This window comes from Macrosteles quadrilineatus, unplaced genomic scaffold (assembly GCF_028750875.1).
Source record: "Macrosteles quadrilineatus isolate MER2022 unplaced genomic scaffold, UCM_ALF_1.0 Scaffold_6__1_contigs__length_79288215, whole genome shotgun sequence".
NCBI classification, from domain to species: Eukaryota; Metazoa; Arthropoda; class Insecta; order Hemiptera; family Cicadellidae; genus Macrosteles; species Macrosteles quadrilineatus.
Window position 1 is genome coordinate 483,048 of NW_026542599.1, and position 25,610 is coordinate 508,657.

The window sequence follows — 25,610 nt, forward strand, 5'->3', positions numbered from 1 at the left end:
TCTTATTTACGGTACCAATGTTTTCAGGAGCATTTTTTTAAAAATTACAATTGTTTTTCCTCAGACATCGAAAAAAGTGTTGGATATTTTTTGTATTTTAACTAACCAAAATACTTCAAATTGCTTATTTTACATGGATGCAAACTAAACAGAAAGTGTCCATAAGAATCTTTTACATTACATAAAGTCACCACAGCCAAAATTTAACTTCAAACAAAGAGTAAAATAAATCTACATTGGATAATAGATAGTAGCGTCGGATGATAAGACCACGTTTTGAGTCGTTTCAGTACACAACAACACGTATTAATTCCAATAGCATGTAAGAAACTAAACACAGTAAAACGGTATTCATAAAAATCTATCAAATACGTCAAACACTCTACTTTATAGTCAACTAGCTGTGTACCCGTTCTACGCACGGGGATCTTATAATATTCAGTTGAAACCTTCTTATATAACGAACAGCAGTTGGTTTGCATATTTTAAGATATGCTGGCCAAACTATTATACATAGCTTCATTTTATGTTGTTTTTTGTTGTTCCGGATCGGTATGACAATCAATAAAAGGTTAAATTACCTCTGTGTCTGCCGGTCGATCCTATAACGGTAGGCTTACTTTTATTTTTACTATCTGATCTCGTTTGCATGGCTCAATCACGTCCTGGTTGAAGTTCGTTCGCTACGCTCACTCACCTGTATGTTGGAGCTCGTTCGCTGCGCTCACTTTCCTTCAGGTTAGCTCGTTCGCTACGCTCACTTGCCTTCAGGTTAGCTCGTTCGCTACGCTCACTCGCCTCCAGGTTGCAAATTAGCTGTTGTCATAAATGTAAAAGAAATAATAGTGCTAGTGCTGCACCCTGTTGGTAATCCTTGTAACTTTAATGCTATTGAACATCACAGAACAGAACCAACTTGTTTAATTGAAACAGCTGTTAAGATTCAATAATTTCATTTCTCATAAGGTTAACATGGGCTTCCAGAAATTCCACGTCAAAAATCGACAAAAACTTGATTTTCAAGGGTTTACTGTTAAATATCTAACTGTCTCATATTCGATGAAATACGTCTAAAACCATCTCATATATGTATAGTATTTGGAAAATAAGTTTCAGGCGGGACAGTGCTATAGTTATTGAGGAGTAGTTGTAATAAAGTGCGTATTTTAGCGTTACCAAGAGAATGACAGATAGACAGACAGACAGACAGACAGACAGACAGACAGAAATTGAGATAAGGTTTGATTCGGTTTCTCTGACCTATGAAATGTAAAAATAACCAAAAAGTTCATTATTCTAAGCAATGTACAGACAAAACTCTAATTTTATTTATATAGATGACCGCGTCTCTTACATGCAATTAATTTTGCAGCTCAAAACTATCGACAAATAAACAATATGAGCAATCTGACACATTCTTTCTAACATTAATACTTTAATACTTTTCTTGAAATGGCGACCATACAAAGTAGGTATTTTAAGCCAAGTATGAATGGAGATGAGTGTATGATGAGTGGCGCGATCTTGTAGTCTTGTTAGTGACTAAGGCCGACATATTACTTAGACACAGCTTTTGATTGCCCATACTTAGTGCCCATTCAGTTAATGGCAACTAAGGGACCTACAGTTTATAGTGGAATCCGAACCACATTTTTGTCTTGGTATATACGAATTGGTCTAATTATCAGGACTGTACTGCGGATAGTCATAGTACTCACTAGTGCGGACGTTAATCCACACCAGAGAGTATCGCATCCACAGTGCATGCCTATAAATATCCACAATTCGTGACCTCCTAGTAGTTGGATTACAGGACGACGCCACCCGTCCCAGCTTGTCAACAACCCTTATTATGGGCAAGTGGTGAGATTAACTATGGTATTTTATGGGGAAAATCATAAAAGCTGCAATAACTGCTGAACCGTGATTTTCCCAGCATTGGGGGTTGTGCCATTTTGTTTAAAGTTAAAAGTATATTACATACTACACTTTAATCGAATCGTGTGAGCCCTTTTTGTAAATATCAAATGTTCCCGTTGTTTTATTAAATTTCAAAAGAAAGCTCAAATTTAATTGCACTTTGAAAACGAAAATACAAAATACAAACTCGAAAACTGAGAAAGACAATGCTTCGTCTATATAGTATAAAAGGAGAAATTAAAAGCCTGAAAAATTCAAAGAGCACGAAAATACAAAACCCACAAGGACGCGAATCACGGTAAAATACGATGACTCACACAACTTGTCAAACGTCCGCGTCTACTAGCATGCAGATAATTTCGCAACTCAGGCTTATCGACGACTTCCCAGAACTCCGTTGGCTTCCCTTGCGAATTGGCGGGAATTAATCGTCCGACCACGCAAGTGTATTATCTACTCGGCGATACAAGAACTGACACTTTCATTAAGGAGATACATCAGACACGACCTTTTAATGCAATTACCTGTAATTAACGCAGTTTAACCTAACAAACAGCAGGATAGCCGCAAGGTGGTTGGTAACAATGTTTAAAAGGCTGGAGTTAAGTTTTATTTATACTCAATAGTTTATAGTCCGGCAGAATTGACCCGAACCTGGTTTTGTCCTATTAAGTTTTTTTTATTGTTGATATGTGATATCTAGGGTAAGAAGACCCTAAAACCACCGGGTACTTTTTTGGTACCCTTGGGCAACAGCCGCCATCTTGGAAAATGGCGGGAAACGTAAGTTACAGTGTAAGCTTTTACTTAAACCAATGTAATAAAAAAACTATTTAAGATGGAACAATGCATGTTATTTTAAAATGTTTATGGTTAAATTCCCTACTCAGAAATACCATATATTAAATATATATAATTTGTTTTAAGGTCAGTATTACTTTTCAAAGTTTATAATTTATAAAAAAATAATGTCATATTTATTTTTATTTCACTTTTGCGCCTTAATTACTCAAAATATGACTATAATATATATTATAAAGTTTGTAGAGCTTTAAATTTGGCATCGAATACATCTATGGGATGTTTTGTTGGATCAAGGATAACGATAGAACAAAGCTTTAGAAAATAAATTATTTATTGATTTTCAATGAAAAATATGGATATTTTATATGTTCAATAAAATTGTAACATCTTTCCTGAGACCATCCGGTACTTCTCACTGGCAGTTTTTGGTACTAAAATGTTTGTAAAATTACTAAATTTCATTGTAACTATTACCTATTTATATTTAAGGACTTAAGGTCAATCTATTCATCTCCACTCCAAAGAAACAATATTTTTTCAAAAAGGAAAGTTTAAATTTTGATCAACCCATTGAGTTATTATTATTAGATGGTGTATGTATTGCAATAAAAACACTCAGTAAACAACTGGCTACCATTTGCCATAAAGATCACTGAAACTGAACGAGTCGGAGACGAATTACAAGACTTCAACCACCAAAGATTTTAATGTTTGAATAATTTTCTTTGAATAAAAGATTGTTACTTAGAGTACTGATTGTGGGATATTATATTTTTCGATAATAATATTCTCAGCAAACTTCCTGTCTTTCATTTGAGGCATTGGTCATTCAAATCTATCGGGTTTGAGGAGATTTATAGAACTTTAACCAACTAACATTTGAGTTTTTCCAAGATTTGTCTTTAATTAAAGATATTATCTCCGGTTATAATTACGTTACATGAAACGTTATATACTAGAAATAATCAGTGAGTTACTGGCTTTAATTTAACCCATTGACTATTAAAATCGGTTGAGTTTAATATGGGTTGTGGACCCCCAACCAACAAAAAAATATATTTTTTTTACAATTTATCTTTAGTTATTGATTGTGTTTTGAGTTATTTTTACGTGATATTGTATGTTTTGGTATGAAAATACTCAGTGAATTAATGCGGTTCTTTTGAGCTATTATTTATTAAAATCTGTTTTTGGCCTCTGGGGACATCAAAATGATGTAAATCGGTCCCGGGCCTAGGTCTTACCATGAGACCTACAGTAATAGCTACTTCCCTATAGAGAAATCGCTAATAGTCACGAAGGTTACTAAAACGTTATTTACAAGTTATTTCTACATGTAGGCCTATTATGTAAGTTACATTTTTACATGAATAAAATATTGTTACAATAAAAAATAATGAATCTCAACTATGTTGAAATCGATTTTATTAATTTTGTTAACTTATTGTCTTTTCAATGTAACGCAAATACTAACAAGCATAGCCACAAGTGCTACGGGAATTCAGTTAACTTCAAAACCGAGTATTATTATTACATGCCATAATAATGATGTAAAGAATGTGTCTTGCTAGTAACTTATAGAAGCTCAGGTTTAAATTGGTAAAACTTATATTTTTTCGCTTCACTAAAACAAGGTCGTATAGCAAGTTTTTTTTATTTGACAAAAAATTCAGTTCTTAAAGATAAAAATCACGTTTTCCGCCACCGGTTTAAAACAGCTTTGATATGGCTAATATCTGGTAAATTTATGAGTAACATTATAACGAGGTTTCATACTAAATTTCATGATATTAGAACTAAAAACGCATAGTTTATAGTTTAATTACCATGTTTTAAATCAATCGATTTATTTATTAATATGGACAATTATTATCTCAAATTCTAGAAGTTGCCTAATGGTACTTTGTAAGTACCCGCTATTTTCTGCATCTATATACTACCAAAATGAAATATCATCAGTAAAAAAACGTAATAGAACAAAACAGGGTTCAAGGAAAATTCCCTGTTTGGTTGCCGGACTATTCCCAATTTACAAATCAACAAATTACAAGAAAAATGATTGATTTATTGATTTGATGATCTATACCTAAAATTTTTTGAAACCCAATAGGCCTAATTAATATTTTCCATGAAAGACAGTACGTTACCGAATGTTTTCATATAAACACATAAAACATAACATAATCCCTAAAGATATAGGGCTTTGATGAGACTTTTTTTATAATTGAAATTACTCTTTTTGGGGGGGGGGTCCATAACTAGCTACATCCTATGATTTGAATTATAATTAGCGTAAATGAAAGCCATTGGTTTATTGAGCATTTTGATACAAAAAACAGTAGAAAAGAACTACAGAATATTCTTAGGAAGAATTATATAAATTATTTTCATTTATTAGATACCCCTCTTTGTCGTAGAAAAAATAAATAAAAGTTATTTTTTACACATTGTTATGACGTTATCATTGATCCAACAAAGATCCCTATAGGTGCATCGGATGCACAATTTTAAGATCTACAACTTTTATAACATGTATCATGGCCTTTTTTAAGAGATTTTAGCACAAAGTTGAAAAAATTAGGGATAGAACATATTTTTTATCTAAATGATTAACTTTATAAAGAAATACTGGCTTTAAAACACAATATATAGTTAAAATATGATATTTTCCTGCATAGAATTTCACTGTGAGTATTTTAAAAGTGTTTGCACTGCTGTACGTAGCATAGTATTTTCATAACCTAGTTTTAAGTAAAAGCTTACACTGTAAATTACGTTTTCCGCCATTTTCCAAGATGGCGGCTATTGCCCAAGGGTACCAAAAAAGTACCCGGTGGTTTTATGGTCTACATACCCTATATAACTCAAAACAACAATAAAAAAACTTAATAGAACAAAACCAGGTTAGGGACAAAATCCTCATTTGGCTGCCGGACTATTATGGAGGATAAAGAAATCTAGTGTGTCACTATAAATATATAATTTATCATCGAGTAGTGAAAATTTCTCATACAAAACTTATTGGAACGCTAGTTTCATATCTAGCTGTATGAAAGTGGGGCTAGTGGGCTTTCCTTGCACTGATTATAGTACAGAAAGCTGCTAATTGCTGCATTTACTTACTTTGCCACACACTTCATTGTCGCACACCAGTATTCCAACCAAACAACACAAAACAGCGTGCTTTAATTATGCACGTAATCCGTGCACGCTTGGAAATAGGCTGGCAACACTTAAAGATACTACGACTACGATCAGCTGGTCCAGCGTTTCCCATTTCGGCCATTTCGTTCAATGTTTGGATTTAACCTAACCTAAAAATGTGTTGTACGGTGTTTGAAAGACTAATTGTTTATATGATTTATAGTAACTGTAGACAAAATATAATGTGTAACACGAGTGCAAACTGCCTTAGCCCACTAATAACACAAATAACTATTCCATCACTCTGAACAGAAAATACCCATTTTGGATAACATCTGATATCAAAGAAAGTATTTGTTTCGCAAGCTCTAATTTAGAGCGGAATGGGCACACGGGAGGGACTAAGGCTAAAGGTGTAGTGACGTCATATCTCTAATGGCTAATGTCTACTCTTGAGGCAACACGATTACCGTAACGAAACGATGCGATTTCAGCGGTGTTCGTGGCATAATTGGTAGCGTTTCGAATTGGTGTTCTGGAGGTCCCGGGTTCGAATCCTGCTGGCAGCTCTAACTTTTTGTCAACAAATTTTTTATATCAGCAAGTTTGGTTGGTTAGGTTAGGTTATGACAGTTTGATTTTATAATACTAAATTTTAAAATTAATTTAATAATTAATTTTATAATTAATTAAAAATTATAAGTAATCATTAATTCGATTTTTATCTTATACAGTTTTTATATTATCAGCAAGTCTGGTTGGTTAGGTAATGTTATGACAGTTTTATTTAAAAAAATAAAAATTTATTTTATAATTTAAAAACAATATTTTATAATTAAAAAGTTAATTTTATAAGTAAAAATAAAATAAAAAATTAAATTTGTTCAACTTAGCGGTTCTAGCGGCGAACGCTGGCACTACAAGATATGTTAGCCTTAGTCCCTCCCGTGTGCCCCACCGAATTTAGAGCAAGGGAAAACGAACAGCTGATTATCCCTTGCACTACGTTGATCTCAATCCCATCTCCATCATCCCACAACGCGCTAGTGTTTGTTTACAATAATTTGTTTTTATTATTGAAATCAGCTGTTTTTATTGTTCAACAATATAAATGTTGTATTACAATTCATTGTGTAGCCCCTGAACTGTTTAATTAAACTATTATTTAAGTATCATACCTTTACGTCCACAGCTCAATAGAGTGTAGTCAAACTACATGTTACTAATACTAATACTAATACTAATCACTACATGTTACTAATTGTTGAATGTCTTGTCGTCTTATATGTCTATTTATGTTCTTGACGAGTATCTCTTTTAGGTCACTACTATATAACTTTAAATTAATTTTATCATTAACTGTATTCAGCTCATTCATAAGGAAAAATCTGTTTAGAAATGAAACATTTGCTTCGGGTTTGAAATATGTACAGGAAACTAAGTGTACGGTAGCGCCCAGCGACCACAGAATTAAAATTGTAAATTAAATTTTAATTCTGTGGTCGCTGGTAGCGCCTGCCGCGGAGCAAACAGGCAATTGAAGTACAGCACCTACAATGCGTCTGAAAACTGAAGGCGTTTCAAGCTCCTTCTGTGGCTAAAATATTATTTTCTGTCTTTTGTTTATTTTCTGATATTCTTCCTGTTTATACTTCACGCATAAAAAAAATAAATTTATCAGAAAACAAATTTGTTGACAAACAATTATGTTGAAACCACTGGTTTCACAATATTAGGAATTATAATGTTTTTAGGTAAATATTATCCAGTTTTGGTTTTTTTTTAAATAATATTTTCATTAATGTGCCAATGAAATATCAATATAGCAATATTATAATGTATTGATAGTGTTATTATTAGATAATTTTTTTCAAAGCAGTGAAATGTGCAAAAGAGAAAAATAGAGTTTTTATAACTTAAATTATTATTGTTGATTATGCTAACTTTATACCCAAGTCAAACTGAAATCACAACTTATTTACAACCATAGCAGCTTTTATGTCCCATCACATTAAATAATAATAATTATTGTAATCTATCTATATATTAATAGGCAAGCATGTTTCTTTAAAACCTTTTTTCTCAGCTCGTGTTCATCGTAGGGAAAATCTACGCATACCGTTAGAAAACTATTTTCCTGTAGGTGTGCAGAATCCCTTTATAAATTTAAATAGGCTCAAAGATAAGCACAAAAAATGAGTTTAAAAATTTGAAAATATTAACATGGATCTTATGCGTTGCCATGCTGGTAACGAAAATAACAACGAAATATAAACAGAAAACCAAAACAAATGGAAGAAACTCAAATCACATGTTTTATTTTCAGTGTGGGGTGAAAATAGATAAGTGAGTACATTACGTATTTTTGGTCGAGTTTCGACCACTGGACGACCTCTCGTATCAAATTAAATTAAGGGATATACTAGCGAACTTCCCATTTAGGGTAAAAGCTATTACTATAGGTCTCGTGGCAAGACCTTGGCTCACTGATTTACTTTTTTGTTTTGAGATCCCCAGAGGCCAAAAACGCCATCCATTTAAAGATATATAGATAACTCGAGCTGAGATAATTTGATTTTGACCAAATTCAGGAAATCTATTTATTTCATACCAAACTTTAAACCTTTCACAAAATAAAAACTCTGTGTATTACCTTCTCTGTAGCAGCAAACCTGAGCACTCGTTAAACTATATTTAAAGTGGGAATAAATCTGACATTTTGATTAGAGATATTTTTATGGAAATATAATCTGACAAAGGAAATTTGCTTAGTCTGCAGGTTTTCTCTGGCGGTATCTTACATTAATACAGCCACAGTGGTGCTACTTTTATTTTTTTGTTATTATTGTACTATCTATACTATTATATAAAAATCTAATGGTGTCTGTCTGTATGTGTGTTACTAATAGGTGCAAAACACTACTTAACCAACTGGGCTTAAATTTTACAAACATATAGCTACCATACCAAGGACCATTATAGGACTATTCACATTTCGATACTGACCGTAGGCTTTGCCCCTTTGGCTTCAAATGTTCTGAGGTGAACATTTTAAAAGTAAATATTGATTGATCTCCATGGCTGCAATGAGAACGAGAACACTAACAATGTTTGTTTACATTTGCTTTGACATTGAAATGTAAACAAGAACTGCTAAACTGCATATTTCACAATTTCAGACAGCTGATACAAAGAAATTAAATATAATATTTGCCATAACTATGAGGTAGGTTTATTTTAATTAGGGATGGACGAGATTGGATTTTTAGTTCGAGACGAGACAAGACGAGATTTTTTATTTCTCATAAAATTTCGAGACGAGATCGAGACGGGATATCCCTTCTCATACACAACGGGAAATGCACATTCAAAATTTTTACCTGATTTTGTAACATTGTTAGATGATTGTTTAAATACAAAAATAATGATAATAGGCAAGAATATTTACAATCTTTTGTTAAAAACATCAGCATAAATTTTTTTTATTAATCACGCCTAACTTATTAAAAATGCCTACGATTAGGAAACAAAGTGATATCAGTTAGGATAGAGTTCAACTTATCCTAAAATAAAATAAATCATAAAATAAAAGCAATATTAATTTTTATAAAATAGTTACTTGTTTTGACTTTTTATAGTAATAAAACATTTCTCACACTGCTTACACTTAACAAAACTTCTCAAATGTTATTAAAGTAATATTATTAAAATAATTAAAGTAATATTTACAATTAAAGAATTAATTAAATAAGAACGCCTTCGCAAAGGAAACGCAACTACAACACGCTCCTGTATTGCGGGTATTGCATTGACTTTCTGCAGGCGTTTTTAATTTTTTTTTTATTATTATTCTTGTCTTGATAAAAATCTCGGCCAAAAAGAAATCTCGTCTCGTGTAACGAGATTTAAAATTTCCCGAAAATTTCCCGAAATTTCGAGACTTGACCATCCCTAATTTTAATCTAACCTTTTATCATGGATTATTTATTCTAAAACTATGTCAATGATTATAGAAAAAAAACTGATTCTATAACCGTTGCTGTATCAACTCCGGCTCTGCTTTGGATTTTTTAAAGCGTCTAAGTTATGAAAATAATGTTATTGATTTGTTTTCATGGAAACAGTATGAAAATTACAATGTATAGATGTTTTGTATGAATTTGAAGGCTACTTTAAATAAATTGTAACTGCTTAACATGTGTTAGATTAACTTAACATAACTTGCACATCACATTGTTTTTTATATGTATATGTAGGTAAATTAAGTTATTGTAAGGCAATGGACGATGGAACTGATTAAAAGAACTTGTTTGTATATTAAGTTGTTTGTTGATATTTTTGTAGAGTATAATCAGAGATGCAATGAAACATATACTGTATTTGCTATTACATTTCTTAGTCCTTGATGCTTTGATAATCATATTAGTTTTGTCTGCTGTCTTTAATGCTAAATTATTTGTTTAAAATTGTTTATAGTACCTATAGATATAGTTTCTTTAATATTTCAAAAGACTGTATTGATAAGGCACAGCAATATTTCTAAACTTTATAACAGCTGACTTAGAGCTAATGATTTATTGTGAGTGAAGAAACTGAAGACGGAAGGATTTGTGATGTAATATAAAGAAGAGTGAAATTTTAAAAAATGTTCATTTAAATTTGATAATTAGTATTTTTGCAACTTCAAAATTGAAATTTTAAATGTTAATAATAAATTAAAAGATATGTGATATGTGAAAGGGAGATGAAGGTAAATCATGTATGTCAAAGTTTTATTCATTTGGTCAGTTTTTCTCATATCAACCTACACAAGACTTCTTAAAATTAATCAAAACCAAAATAATGGTATCCACTACTTACCGGTACCAGATTTAAAAGTCATAACTTAAACGTTCCTATTAAGGCCATAAAAGTTGAATTTTGTTTCTAAAAGCGTTGGCGGATGTGTAACTATTATATGCAACAGATGTAAAGATTAAAATGTTTCTATTTTGTGTCCTCTTCCCGTTGCAAAGCACGGGTACAACAGCTAGTTCATTATAAAATTATTTTAACCATGATTGCAAACGTTTTCTTTCCTGTGTGATTTGACCTAGCCACAGCTGGTAAAGGTAATTCAATCTAAACTCTTTGTAAAAATAGATGTGCCTTAAGTTACAGTTGTGCAGACAATTACACATTTCATAAAATCAAGTTTTATTTCCAGAGAAGGACCAATACTTCAGACCCTCAGCAACGGCAGCCTACCTTCACGCGATGCGGAACCAAAGACCCTCTTACAAGATTCGCAACTTCGTAGAGTCGCCCGAGCCCGCGACTCTCAGGGGTACCAACCACTATGACCCGTCACTGTTGTGGACTGGTCTAGGACGACGCAGACGCTAAACTGTTGGCACTACTGAATAATCTCACACTATCAATATTATTTCTAACACCTAGTCCATGGAATTATGTATTGTACATATCATGAGTGGAGAATTTGTTTCATGTTTTCGTTAATTAAAAAATTAAAACATTTTCTTAGCGGAGGAATTTGGCATGTTTTATTTTTTATTCAGGTTCGGTGATCGTTGTAGTTTAGATAATTATGCTTAGTATACCACAGTGTGGGAGGGGGACTCTTCAAATAAGATTTCCAATTAAAAAAGCAAAATTTTATAGCCTACTAAATTTATTAAACATTTTTGCCATAGCACACACATTATTTTTCACTTTTATAAAGTCACAGTTGCAATGTTTTAACAGGTTTGAAAAGAAACATTTTTAAAATCTTGAGTTGGCCATTTCCCCATAATTTTATCACAAATTTTTACTCTTATGCATTATTTTTTTAGTTAAATTTCACTCTAGAAGTTTTTAGTAAAAAGAAAGTTGTTTTATTCCTTTTTATTTATTACAACCTGAGGTAAACCAATAGGACTCTTTAGATTGCTCTAATTTAAATAAATATGGACAATTTTAGACGTTTTGAAGTTTTAAACTATTTTATAGAACCATCATGAAAAATTGTGATGTTTATATCAATAAATTACATAGTATTTCTGTCCTTTTAACAAACTCAAAAATTACCTTAATTTTATATAAAAAAATTATGAGTGAAATTTTGTTTCAATTTTATAATCTTCACAGTAGTGTGAGAATACGACAATTGATTGAAATAACTTCCTGATTTCTATTTGATCAGAACTAACTTTTTATCACTAAGTTACATCAGCAAAATTAATTCTACCATATTATTAAGCGATTGATTACGAGACAATGAATTTAATTTTCTCGAATAAATATGTACTCATTTATTTTTGTATCTTAAGTAGTTTTTAGGAAAGTAATTTCATGTTGTTGCAATAGAAGTAACATGTAGAGAAAAGTTAATAAACAGTTTTATTTACAATGATTTAATTTGTAAGCACCTTATAACTGTGACATTCACGTTTCAATTACTGATTGTACAACCAAGAGCTTCTCATGGTTTTAATTAGATTTTTCCAATAATCAAATACTAAATCAATTAGGTTATGGATAACTGTAAGACCAGACAAATGCATTTAAAAATACATCAAATATTTCAACACAATATTTTTTCAGACTGTTAAATATTGAGCGACCATTAGGAAGATGGCAGGAAGATAAGCTTTATATATGTATCAGTATTCCATAGTTTCAGGGACTTGAGCATTTTAAAACCAAGTTGTTACAATTCGCAACAATCTTGTCAAATGGTACTCAAAATACAATTAAACAACTTACAGCTAAAATATTCTGGGAGATAGGTTTCCAAAACACAGTTACAGAAAATAAATATATATTCAGTGATAAACATTTAAACATTACGATATGTTGTAAAATGTCATGAACAGTCAAAAATGAAAATCATAAAAACAACACAAAAACCAAAATGTGTTTGAATTAAAAACAGAATAAATGTCTCGAAATAAATTAGTACAAACGAAAAGTATTCAAATAAAAATATAAGCGCATTAAGCTTGTTTGACTTAGTGATTGACTAGAATTGGGTTATAGTGTGGTAGTTCTAGCTTCTAAGACTAGCGGAGTCAGATGTGGCGGGGGCTTCAAATATCACAGACCCATCAACAGATGTGACTCTTGTGATAGCTGTCTTGCAGAAGAAACACTCCTTACTGTTCATCAGGTGATGTGTGATACACGATCTGGACAAAGATCACATTCACATTATTGTGCAACCTCCAGCCTAACTGAAGGTTTACCCACCGTTACTTTGGGTGACGTATTCAGAAAGGAATAGAGCTCAGCTAGCTTATCTTAGAAAATTAGAGTATAGGGGCTGATAGATACACAATAGAAGAATACAAAACATAACACTGATATTCCGTCTTGATGAAGGGAGTAGGACTGAAGATAACTCAACCTAGGATCAAGTAACTCTCTTCAACCTACTCTCTAAAAAAGTCCTACAACAGGACGTAATAACAGTGTGTTATGTGTTGTCTTTTATTGTGCATCTATCTACCCCTGGAGAAAAAGGTTTATTTTCTCAGATAAGCTAGTTGAGCTTTATTCCTGTCCAAAAATTCCCTTAATTTTGTTTCTGTATCCAGGGTCTGTAGGCTAACCTTTTTTTCTTACTTTGAAAACATTTCCAAAACTCTGAACTCTTCCAGCACATAATGCCGGGTTTGTAGTACCATACTGATTTCCTCTCCTGGACGTGGACACCTACAGTTTATCAAAAGTAACCAAATGTTAGACAACTTTGTACAGAAGCACGTTGTAGAACACTAACAAGTTGTAAAGTACTTACTTGCACGACTGGTGAGTACAAGGGACGAAGGTGACTGTGAGAGGGTACGCACAACATATAGGACATAGCATATCATCATCCTCCACCTCCGACACCACAGACATGCGGTTCTTGTATCTGGTCAACACAGAGATCAGCCTAGACACAATCTCTAGCTCTGCTGCACTCACACAATCGGCATCTGAAGAAGAAAACAGATATTGCACGATTGTTTTACAAATAGTATTGACTTGTAGCTTTATATAGTCTACGATTGGGTAAAGCACAGTAATAACATGTACTGTCAAACAAAGTGGAATTTTAGTGTCATTTTGTTTGAAGAAAAAATAAAACAAATAAGTGCCTGTGTTACTACTGGATTCGTAAGCTTTTTTAATCTTCAACTGATTCAACATACAAAGATACCATACACATCCTTACTTTTTAATTATATGGATTAGGGGTCTGCGACAACTTGAGATTAGTATGATTCTGATAGAAGTTTTTGAATTTGAACATGAGTTCTTGGTTCAAAATCATAATGGTACCATTGTACCATTATATTAGATACTACACCTAAATAAATTACCTTAGCTATTATTATAAATTTATTTAGACCCATTGAGACCACTTTAACTATTTTAGTAAAGTGCCTACCTAAATTTAGGCACTACACAAACGTTTGTAGATTGCTAGCGGAAAAAAAATTTAAATAGGAAAAACCATATAATGGTGAAAACATTGCTTTAGTATGTACATAATAAAAGAACAGAAGAACATAAGACGCTAACCCTCCTAAACCAACTGTAGGTTACAACTTACAATTTCTGAATGAAAAAGTCTCCTTTACTCCAACGGCAATTTTATTTTCTCCCAACACATGTTTTAAAGAGTCGATCTGAAAAGCTGGATCCGACAGAAGACTTCTAGCAGCAATTGACATTGCTGGTCCTTCTGTAAATAAGAAGTTTCCTTTCACCCACAATAATAAACTGATGAATGAATTAATGAATGAATGAGTATAGTTTATTCCAAAAAACATACATGATATTAAAGATGGCCATTTGGAAAACCTATTTTAAATTAATGTAGATTAAAGAGTATTTTATTTGGATTTCAAAGATATCTACACCATATGTTGCAATGAAAATGTCAACCAGTACCGTTTGAGCAACAGGCCTGCTGGATTTTGTAATTTTTAATCGTATTGTAAATATTTGTGTGTGTTACGTGTTCTAACTTCAACCAATATTTATGTCTGATGATGGCATATGATGCCGAAACAGCTATAAACAATTCAACATTTTTGAGCTACTTGACAAAGCCACTTTGCAGTTAGGTTATAGCTCAGGGGCTATAAACATGGATACCCTATGCCTAGCTAATTTTCCAGGAGACTTAGTTGAATTGTTTTGATATAGTTTTACTTAACAAGTATTTTGATTTAACAGGGTGCTGTTAAAAGGGAGTTTCTGCATGCAGAAAGTAAAATAAATAAATAATTTACGCTATTCTCATGTCAAACCGCAAAGCCATTGAAACTGTTAAACAGTCCACTAATTCTAAGTTATGTTTTAAACTCCGCTCAACTTACCTTTATCAAGGTCCTCAGAAAGTAGTGCCAGCAATACGCCCACAGCAGCAGACAATATGGGGAACTGATCTATTGAGTCAAGGTCAGGCACCTCCAGTGAGACAACATGGTTGAAACATCCAGTGGGAGACGTCACTCTCAACAGGATCTGCCCAAGTAGCTGTACAAAGGATAACAGTTCAGAACACTTGAATGTAATCCCTCCTTTTTCTAAAAGTTTAATTCTTTAACTTAAGTTCAAGTTGTGTAAGTCATGTCACGAACCTCAATCTTATTTAATGGATGGTTGGGGACAGAAAAATCATGTTCCCTGGTGAGAAAATGGCTAGAAAATTACAAAATTAGCTCACTAACTCAGCCAGAACTGTACACAGAAAACTGTATAGTAGGCAAGAAAAGAAAAAAAAATACAATATACGTTCTTTTTGTAGTTTTGTTCAAGTAAAGGCTCTAGGCCAGGATTAATGTCCCTGACTCCTACCTTCTGAGCTAGCTAACCTGAGGAAACTAAGAATAAGCTTTTACTGGGTTTGTGTATTTAACTTGTTGTTACAATTAGATTGCAAGTTGTCCTTTCAGTTTGCCTTGTTACACATAACTTCAGGCTAGACCTTGAGGGTCGTGGCATTATAACGTAGCCATTAGTGAATAGCAGGTAGGATTTGAACCCACAACCTTTTGAACCGAGCCTTACCTGAGTGAGCCGTTCCAGCAGGTTTTCAGCACTTTCCCTGGCCATGTCCGTGAACACCTCCGGACACACTGTACACACCATCTCCAGCACTCGCAGCAGACTCAGTACAAAGTCAAAGCAAGTGGCACAGATCTTGAGTTGCCGAGCGTCGATGACCACTCGCTCAGGTCTCTTAGACAAGTTTTGTATCTGTAAAAAAAGATTAAAGTAGTGATATATCAAAGCTGAATTTCTTTCATGAAATGGTTCGAGAAAGAAATCTTATCAAAACGAATTGCTCAAGCATAAAAAATTATACAGTTAAATATCGTCTTTTTAGAACTCAGGCATGTAAACCTTGAGAAGACAAAACAAAATTTGTAAAAAACTTTTAAAAGCACACATTATATTTAAGAACTAGTAGGCTACTAAACATAATTGAGTATTTGAGTGGTAATTGCGCTTGCTTGGCAATGAAAAAGTCCACAGATTTGAGATGGTTATAAAGCTACGGTTTCCAAGATCACGCCGGGCGGACAGCGTGAGTGGACAAGCGTGATTACGTAATCAAGATAAAATTGAAGCCATGCTTTTATATGGGTGCGGTTTCCAAGCGCAAGCGATCATGCCGGACATGAGTTTTCCCACCATCTGAGACCTGAGCGTGGCACACTGAAAATGACCTCAGTCATTTCTGATGTGCACGCCGAGCGGACAAGTGTAGGATTCTTGAGGATCCTCATTTTGTTTTGAGCTATAATACTGTTAAATCCGCTTTCTTGCAAACCTCCCTCACGCCGAGCTTGATCGGACATTCGCCGGACCAAAATTAGCGCCAACGGACATCACATGCAAAGGAAGCTATTAGACAAGTTAGGAGGTGAAATTATACCTCTTGAATCATGCTGATGAACTCAGAGAAAGACCAGTTGAGCTGCTTCAGCACAGAGTTGAGGAACTCAGCGGCCAAGTGTTCATTCTGCCTCAGCATCTGAGCGACCAGCTGTTGGTACTGTTGTGACGGACACGGCTCTGTAACTCAACAATACTGTAGTGAATTCAGATGTTAAATAACACTGAAGACATAGGCCTTGCCTTAAATTAGTAAATGTACCACTTTTATTACCCAATCTTGTTGGTATTGAGTTAGGTTAGCTTAGCTGGAAATGCCATGTTGAAAATCCAGCCAATGCCTTAGTTGAGTAAAAATAGGTGGAAAATCTTCCGTGACCGTGGGAGACGACGATGATGTCTCCACAACCTCGGGAAATTATCACAATATTATCTTGATTTTGGCTTGGCTGAAATAATCAGGCTGGCACACCTCTACTCATTCTGATCAATACCCCTCATACATAATGTAAAGATGTAATTAAAAGAAAACTTTATACTTGAATACCTGTTTCTCCTCAAACAGCTATTAGCTTGAGAAGTAAATGTAGCACTGCAGTGTTACCGAAAAACACATGTGAAAAGTGAATCTAATTCAATTACCAAACACGACTCACCAAATGCCTGCTGTATGAGCAGGTTGGAGTCCGCCCCGGGAGTGCGAGGACCGAGCTTTTTACTGAGGTGAGGAGACTTGATGTAGCGGAAGGCAAAGCCACAACCTTGCCAGATCCTCATCAAGATCCAGTTACTCTGGCCCCACGGTCGGTTGTCATACGGCTGTAGTAGCATAGAGACCAGTGCCTGCTGGCTGCAAATCAAACATTGAGATGAGATCCCAACCCATTGAGATGGATTTCTAAATAATTGAGATGGGTATTTAATTCATAGAGATGAGGTACAACTAATTGAGACAGGTATCCAAATTTATAATAGATAAAAATTATTGTGATAATTGTCCCAAACATTGAGATGAGAATTCAAATTTTACTGTGATGAGTATCCAAATCATTGATATGAAGCTTTATCCGCTATGCAAAATGTATTAAGTGTAATAATAGCAATTTTTTCCCATAAACACAGGGGCAATTTTTTTAAGGGTAAAATTACATTAAATTACAAAAAAATTATCAAAACAAAGATCTATGTGTATTACCTTTGATGTGATATGTTTTCAACAATTTCCAGTGTAGGTTTCTTGGCTACAAAGCCTGCTAGAGCTTCAATCATCGAGTCTTTGCTTCCCAAATTCACTATTCTCGAGTCTGTGAAATGTTTCACCAAAAATTCTGCAACCTGGATCATTAGTTTTTTGTGATCTGGAATGAAATATAACTTCCTTAATGTGTGTACATTTATTGTAATTATATACCAAAAGATACAAAACATTTTCATAAACACTACAAAAGTACAGTCACATTTTAAACTTTGTTGAAGATAGAAGATGGTATATACATAGTTTGGGAACAGAGAAAATGGATAACAATAAGTACTTTGTCTTGTGGGTGGATTTGGATTTAAAAATGTTTTAGAAGAAGCTAAAAGTTAAAAACGAACTTATCAACAATCATAGCCCTCTAGAATAGATAGATTCATAGTTCATACCCGAGTATTAGAATACCTACCAATAAATTCTTGCAAAGGCAGTGTTGGACTGAAGTAGCTGCGGATTGCCACACAAAGCTCCACCATCGTCTCCACATAAAACTCTGGCACAAAGGCGAACAAATCACCATGTTGAGAGGCTCTCTCTAATGTGTTCAACACAACTCTCAACAGCCACACCAGGCTGGCTCTCTTGTCTGATGTCAACACTCCTCCTCTCATCCACAACATTGACACCCTGGACTGCTCCTCTAGCTTGTGTTCAAACACCTGTCAACAGTTAGAGACTCTTTACTCTCACCCACAACATTGACACCCTGGACTGCTCCTCTAGCTTGTGTTCAAACACCTGTCAACAGTTAGAGACTTTACTCTCACCCACAACATTGACACCCTGGACTGCTCCTCTAGCTTGTGTTCAAACACCTGTCAACAGTTAGAGACTTTACTCTCACCCACAACATTGACACCCTGGACTGCTCCTCTAGCTTGTGTTCAAACACCTGTCAACAGTTAGAGACTTTACTCTCACCCACAACATTGACACCCTGGACTGCTCCTCTAGCTTGTGTTCAAACACCTGTCAACAGTAAGAGACTTTACTCTCACCCACAACATTGACACCCTGGACTGCTCCTCTAGCTTGTGTTCAAACACCTGTCAACAGTTAGAGACTTTACTCTCACCCACAACATTGACACCCTGGACTGCTCCTCTAGCTTGTGTTCAAACACCTGTCAACAGTTAGAGACTTTACTCTCACCCACAACATTGACACCCTGGACTGCTCCTCTAGCTTGTGTTCAAACACCTGTCAACAGTTAGAGACTTTACTCTCACCCACAACATTGACACCCTGGACTGCTCCTCTAGCTTGTGTTCAAACACCTGTCAACAGTTAGAGACTCTTTAGTGATTTCAACAGCCACACCCTCCACCTGGAGGTATGTGTTGCTTTCTTGTCTGGTATCATACATTCTGTGGAAGAAAGTTTGACCATTTCGGTTACCATCTTAGAAAATACACCTTGGCTTAAAATAACATTCAAGACAGTTTTAAAAATGCTTTGGGAGTGAAGTAAAGTCTTGTCATGCCCTGTTTTTACCATTATCCCTAACCAAGAGTGATTCTGAACTTTTATTATCTGTTAAATAACACAAACAGGAATTCTTATGCTAACAAATATTCTCTAACCCTTTGTATTGGTGACAACAAAAGATTCAGACAACTTCTTTCGTATTACAACTAAAAATTAGGGATGGACGGGTCCCGAAATTTCAGGAATTTTTTGGGAAAAAAAATATTCCTGATTATCGGGACGGGATTACATTTGACTCGGGAATTTTTCGGGACGGGATTTGGTCCGATTGTCGGCGATTTTTCCGATCGCGCTGTGACCACGAGTCATACCGACGATCACGCGGTGACCGCGAGTCATACCGACAATCGCGAAATGACGGCGGAGTCCTACCGACGATCGCGCCGTTACCGCGGAGTCATACTGACGATCATGCCGTGATGGTGAGTCATACCGACGATCACGACGTGACCGCGGAGTCCTACCGACGATAACCCCGTGACCGCGGAGTCATATCTAATTCAAAATAGAACCTAATAGAATAGAATAGAATAGAAACTAATTCAGTTTTCTGCATCCAATATTAACCAAGAAATAATTGTAAATACAAACTTAACTACAATTCATTCACAACAGTCAATAAATTGTTTGGGAATAGAAATTGATTCACAACTAAATTGGCAAAAACACATTAAAAACCTATCAAAAAGACTACGCTCAGCAACATTTGTTCTCACAATAATTCGGGATACTACTAATCTAGAAACACAAATAGTAGTATATCACGCATATTTTTCATCGATTATGAATTATGGAATTACTGTATGGGGCTCATCAAGCCAGGCCAAAAAAATATTTATTCTCCAAAAAAGAGCTGTAAGATTAATGGCCAGAGTCTCCCGTAGAACACATTGTGAAGATTTATTTATTAATTTTAAAATTTTAACTTTTTTTAGCTCTTATATTTACAAATTGGCATTAATGGTTAAAAGTGATTTCGACACATTCATGGACTGTCAACAATCTCATCCACATAACACAAGATTCAAAAATATTATAAAACCAGTTCAACATAGGCTTAAAATCTTTCATTTATCCCCTCAGTATATGGGACCAAAAATTTACAATAAATTACCCGCTGGGATTAAAAACATTGCCTCATTCTCTAAATTTAAACTATCTTTAAAAAATTTCCTTTTGGAGAGGGCATTTTACTCGTTAGAGGAATATCTGGAAAATGAGTATATTTGAAAGATATTGCTTCTCCCATAGGTTTGTAGCTTATTATATGCTTTATTTCTTTTGTAAGCTATTTTATTTTAAAATGTAGTATAGTATTAGTAATAGACTTTGTGACAAATCACCTGTCAAGAGAATTGATGTAATGTGATGATGTTTAATAAATAAATAAATAAATATCGACGATCGCGCCGTGACCGCAAGTCATACCGACGATCGCGCCGTGACCTCGAGTCATACCGACGATTGCGCCGTGACCGCGAGTCATGACGACAATCGCGCCGTGACCACGAGTCATGACGACGATTGCGCCGTAACCACGAGTCATGCTGACGATCGCGTCGTGACCGCGAGTCATACCGACGATCGCGCCGTGACCGTGGAGTCATACCGACGATATCCCCGTGACCGCGGAGTCATACCGACGATCGCGCCATGACCGCGAGTCATGACGACGATCGCGCCGTGACCGTGGAGTCATACCGACGATAACCCCGTGACCGCGGAGTCATACCGACGATCGCGCCGTGACCGCGAGTCATGACGACGATCGCGCCGTGACCGTGAGTCATACAGACGATCACCCCGTGACCCGCGAGTCACAAGTTTTATAGGTACCTGTAAATTGTTACCCATTTTTTTGTTTTTATAGATTAGTGCCACAAATGGTAAAAATTGATTTCGTATGTCTTTTTTGGTAACTGCAATACAGTACATTCTTTTTATGCACAGAAAAAAATCCCGTCTCGTCCCGTCCCGAAAATCGGAAAGGAAATAAAAATCCCGTCCCGTCCCGTCCCGAACTAAAAATTCAATCCCGTCCATCCCTACTAAAAATGTTATAAATCCTGCAAATGTATAATATATGTATCTAGGTCTATAATAAAATGTTACTTACTTGAATGGAGGCTTCAATTTCTTTTACTGATTCTGGATTATTTTTCTTAGCTAAACTTAACCTCAATTTGGCCTCATTCAGAGATTTGATATATTTGTCCATCTCATCTCTAAGAGCGCTAACCTGAAAATTAAAAAAAAATTTCTTTCTAAAAATCAATGATATTTGTTTGAGAAATTGTATTTTACCAATGAAATGTATGGTTCTTTCGTTACTAGTTCATCATTAGTACAGATCTCAATTTACAGAAAATAGTCATGCTATGTGTTATACTACTAACATGTTGTCATGTGGTAGCATCGACTGACATTAAGACTCTTGTGATGGTGCTAAAGTATATTTTACTTATTAAGTTTTTACGATTACTCGAATAGTTTCAAGTGTTCCAAAATTATTATCTTTTTTTCCAAGAAAGGCTCTAAGCAAGGATTTGGAATTGTAGTAAAAAAAGGATAACAGCTTGCTTACCTTGAAAAAGTGTAGATAGGAAAAATATAACGAGATAACGAGATATAATACAAGAGAAGTGACACTGTGCACACAATATGGTGTCACATTTAAGTTATCAACATTGTTCACTCAGAAGTAGAGACTAGGTTGGAAGGTCCAGGCTGCCCTAATTGTACAAGGTTTGCCACAACAGGTCTCATGCTGCCAGAAGTAGAGGGCGGGTTGGAAAGTCTAGGCTACCTTCCAACCCACCCTCTACTTCTGAGTGAACAATGTAGACATATTAAATGTGACATGCCATATTGTGTGCACAGTGTCTCTTCTGTTCTATTCGACCTACCTACACTTCTTCAAGATAAGCTAACTGCTATCCTCCCTTTTCTACAATTCAATATAACTATTTTTGTCAATTTATTCTATTGTTTAAGATTTCCTTTATTTATTACTAGGGTGGTTACACAATCTTAAATCCAACATTTCATCATGGCAATAATGCTTCTGACTCATATAGCATTTTTCTGTGAACATTCAATTCGCCACCGTAAACATGTTCATGTTTTCATGTTGAACTTATGATTTATCAGTAGTAACTTAAAATTTGTACTTATTGATTTGTTATCTTGCAAATGGCACGACCACAAGCACTGTTTTTTTGCTTATGATTTAAGTGTTCCTGTTGATTAAAGCAACAGGAAGTAATAATATTTCATTTACATGTAATTTTAACCAACTTCAATATTTGTTTTGTCAGTTGAATTTTGTTATTGTGTTTAAATTACTTTTCTCATCTGTCTCTTCGTCCCTCCTACCTTCTGCAGTTGTTTGTGAGCAGCCAGGCTGTACAACAGTACCACTCCGTCCAGCAATTCGACCAGTGACTCATGACTCTGCAGAGGTTCTGGCTGAACGTCTTCTGACTCACGCTGCGAAGGGTAGGTTAGGTTGGCCCACCGAGTCATCGCCAACATCGCTCCTGTGGCATCCATTCCACGAACTTGGATCTGCACTGTATGTAAGATAAGTACTTAGTGAAATCATTTTTTTAAATTCAATTTTAGTTTTGGTGTTTTTGTGTCATCTAAGAGATTATTTCGGACATTTTTTATTTTGATGAGATAATTTTTACATTTTAAGATCTTCAATCTTATCCTATCCTAAGATGGGAAAATACCTCAAAATATGACAAGATTGGTACACTAACCCAGCTAAAGCTGGAATACAAAAACAGATCATGAAGAGTACTGTACAGTAATAAAATTGGAAGCAAAAAATATAGAAAGAAAACAATTATTTGCACAAAAAGGAGGGTAGGCAAACACGATGGATACGTCCACACAAAATAAGCCACTATATTTTTTTCTACACAGTAGACTTACTCAATGAAGAACACACAACCACCAAATTGAAAAACAAACAAACATATAGCATCTATTATTTTGTATCAATTTCCATTCCAGGAGGGAAATAGGCTAATATGGAAAGTTGTACTTTTGAAATTTGTAAATATCGTAAACTCCCTCTTATCCACACACCTTTTAACCAAAAGTCAGTTTAACCAGACAAATTTGTTCAGCACATCGGTTTGTCTGGACTGGATCTGCAAGAAATGGACAGTACTTAGATAATTTTCGCGAGGGAAAGATTTGAGACCAGTGATACAATGCTCTCCCAAATTTAAGTAAAATATTATTGTTGGTTTTTAAACATTCTCGAGTGTGAGTGGACATCGGTTTATCCGGAAAACCCATTATCTGGACTGACCTCAGTCCTGAAGAATCTGGATGAGGGAAGTCTTGGTCTATGTGTAGACCTAACTGTTCCCATAAATTTAAAGAACCACACCATTTTCTTATCTCCATTCTCAAACTGATGTTTAGGTAAAGCAGCTAGGAAACGATTAAAAATAAAAGTAAATACATTTTTTAACTCAATTTACCATTAGTGTTGGCAGTCTGAGGTGGGTCTACCAGCATTCTGTGGTCCTCGCCTAGCTCGCTGACCAGTGAAGATTGGAACGTGTGTATCAAATGACTGAGGACACCTCCCAAGCGATCCAGCGTGAAGTAGTCGATGGAACCATCGTAGAACTTGGCAATGGGAACGTAGACAGGCACAGCTGCACACTCACGCTCCCACAATCTCCTCACAATGTTGAGCAATCGGTGGAAATAGCTCAACGCAATTGGCAACGGAGTTGGCTCTACGTTTTGGTTGTTCTGTGAACAACAGATACGTTACCATGTTTATTATTTAGTTAAATATGGTGTAAATAGAATAGAATATTTGTTTATTTTCTTCTTACAAGTCAGATACATAATACACAGGTCACAATTATTGCATATTAAAATTGACAGAAGTAAAAGGATACAAAACAAATGAACTTGATTACAGTGAGGATAAAAGTTTTTAAACTAGACTATATTCAGCCCGTTGCTTTCACCAGGCTGACAAATGACAAATTAAGATAACAAAAGAACATCTTCTAAGTATAATAAACCTGACCTGCACATTTTTAAGCCATAGAGAAAATAAATTTTGTTCAACAAATAATTTTGGCTCTGAATTCGGAGTCATCTCCAAACTGTAGCGTACATATGGACGTCCTATTTTATAAATCTTTTGCTAAAGACCATACAATTTCAATCACAAAACACTAAATTGGCGCGAAACACACATGCACACGACACAGGAACAAGTAACATAAACAATTAAATCAGCTGATTTCATTGCATTATATTTTTCAATTTAACTGTAAAAAGTGGTGTTAAATATGGACAAAAATCTATTTAAACACATTAACTTGAAACTTTAAAACAACAAAGGCAGAATTCACATCGAAATTGAAAACTTACCAGAAAGAAACTCACCAGGCTCGCAAGGTGGTTATCTTTTAAAAACCTCCTAAACATGTGCAGGAAGTATTTCCTAGAGGATGGTTCCGTCTCGGAGCCATCAGAGTTGTCAAGCAATGTTTCTAGCAAGTTCTCCTGTAGACGTTCTAGATCTAAAACACAATCACTGCATAGTTTAACCTTAGAGCAGTGGGTAATGTTAGAAATATCTCTTACCACAGAGAAGTAAGGAATAGAGGATAAACACACACTAGGAATAGAGGAGGGTACACTTAAATGGTGTCTAGGGCAAAGTCTATCACTGCCCCCCTCTCCCTTATGTACCACAACGCTCACGGAGTAGGAAGACCCTGTGCCCTGTGCGATAGGAATTTACGCAGTGTTCGCCGTTTGGGCTCTTCCTTGCTCGTCACAAATATATTTCCAGCACAACCAGAGCTGAAAGTGCATTGTTGTCCCATAAGTTTTGTCAATAACCATGTGAAACATGTGTTGCACACAGACGATTAGATAAAATTATTTAAATGAACTTTCAACAGGCTTAATTGAATGAATATGGAATTATCTACTTGACAAAAACACATCTGTCAATGGCCTTACTAACAAGAGCAACGAATCAAGATAACAAAAAAATCAGTCTGTCTCCATAGTCCCAGCAACAAAAAGGTATAGATGGAAATGTTTGGAACACAATTTCTGACTT

The 25,610-nt window shown here is 34.9% G+C and overlaps 2 protein-coding genes across 8 annotated transcripts in view; one reads left to right on the forward strand and one right to left on the reverse strand.

Moving 5' to 3' along the window:
• LOC128997682 (uncharacterized) overlaps window positions 1-12,240 on the forward strand; it is a 96,949-nt gene extending 84,709 nt beyond the window's left edge. For all 7 annotated transcript variants that reach the window (XM_054423329.1, XM_054423333.1, XM_054423330.1 and 4 more), the window contains one exon: window positions 11,075-12,240. In XM_054423329.1, the coding sequence (XP_054279304.1) occupies window positions 11,075-11,253 (179 nt within the window). In that variant the 3' untranslated portion in view covers window positions 11,254-12,240. The remainder of the gene's footprint in view (window positions 1-11,074) is intronic.
• A 413-nt stretch (window positions 12,241-12,653) lies between these two features.
• The window catches only part of LOC128996513 (E3 ubiquitin-protein ligase RNF123-like), an 18,022-nt gene continuing 5,065 nt past the window's right edge, over window positions 12,654-25,610 (reverse strand). The window contains exons 5-17 of the mRNA XM_054421891.1: window positions 24,923-25,059; window positions 23,992-24,271; window positions 22,865-23,061; window positions 21,606-21,728; window positions 18,411-18,660; window positions 17,942-18,104; window positions 17,403-17,596; window positions 16,787-16,926; window positions 15,916-16,104; window positions 15,222-15,381; window positions 14,450-14,581; window positions 13,649-13,829; window positions 12,654-13,037 (exon numbers count right to left, since the gene is read on the reverse strand). Of these exons, the coding sequence (XP_054277866.1) occupies window positions 12,899-13,037; window positions 13,649-13,829; window positions 14,450-14,581; window positions 15,222-15,381; window positions 15,916-16,104; window positions 16,787-16,926; window positions 17,403-17,596; window positions 17,942-18,104; window positions 18,411-18,660; window positions 21,606-21,728; window positions 22,865-23,061; window positions 23,992-24,271; window positions 24,923-25,059 (2,285 nt within the window). The 3' untranslated portion in view covers window positions 12,654-12,898. The remainder of the gene's footprint in view (window positions 13,038-13,648; window positions 13,830-14,449; window positions 14,582-15,221; window positions 15,382-15,915; window positions 16,105-16,786; window positions 16,927-17,402; window positions 17,597-17,941; window positions 18,105-18,410; window positions 18,661-21,605; window positions 21,729-22,864; window positions 23,062-23,991; window positions 24,272-24,922; window positions 25,060-25,610) is intronic.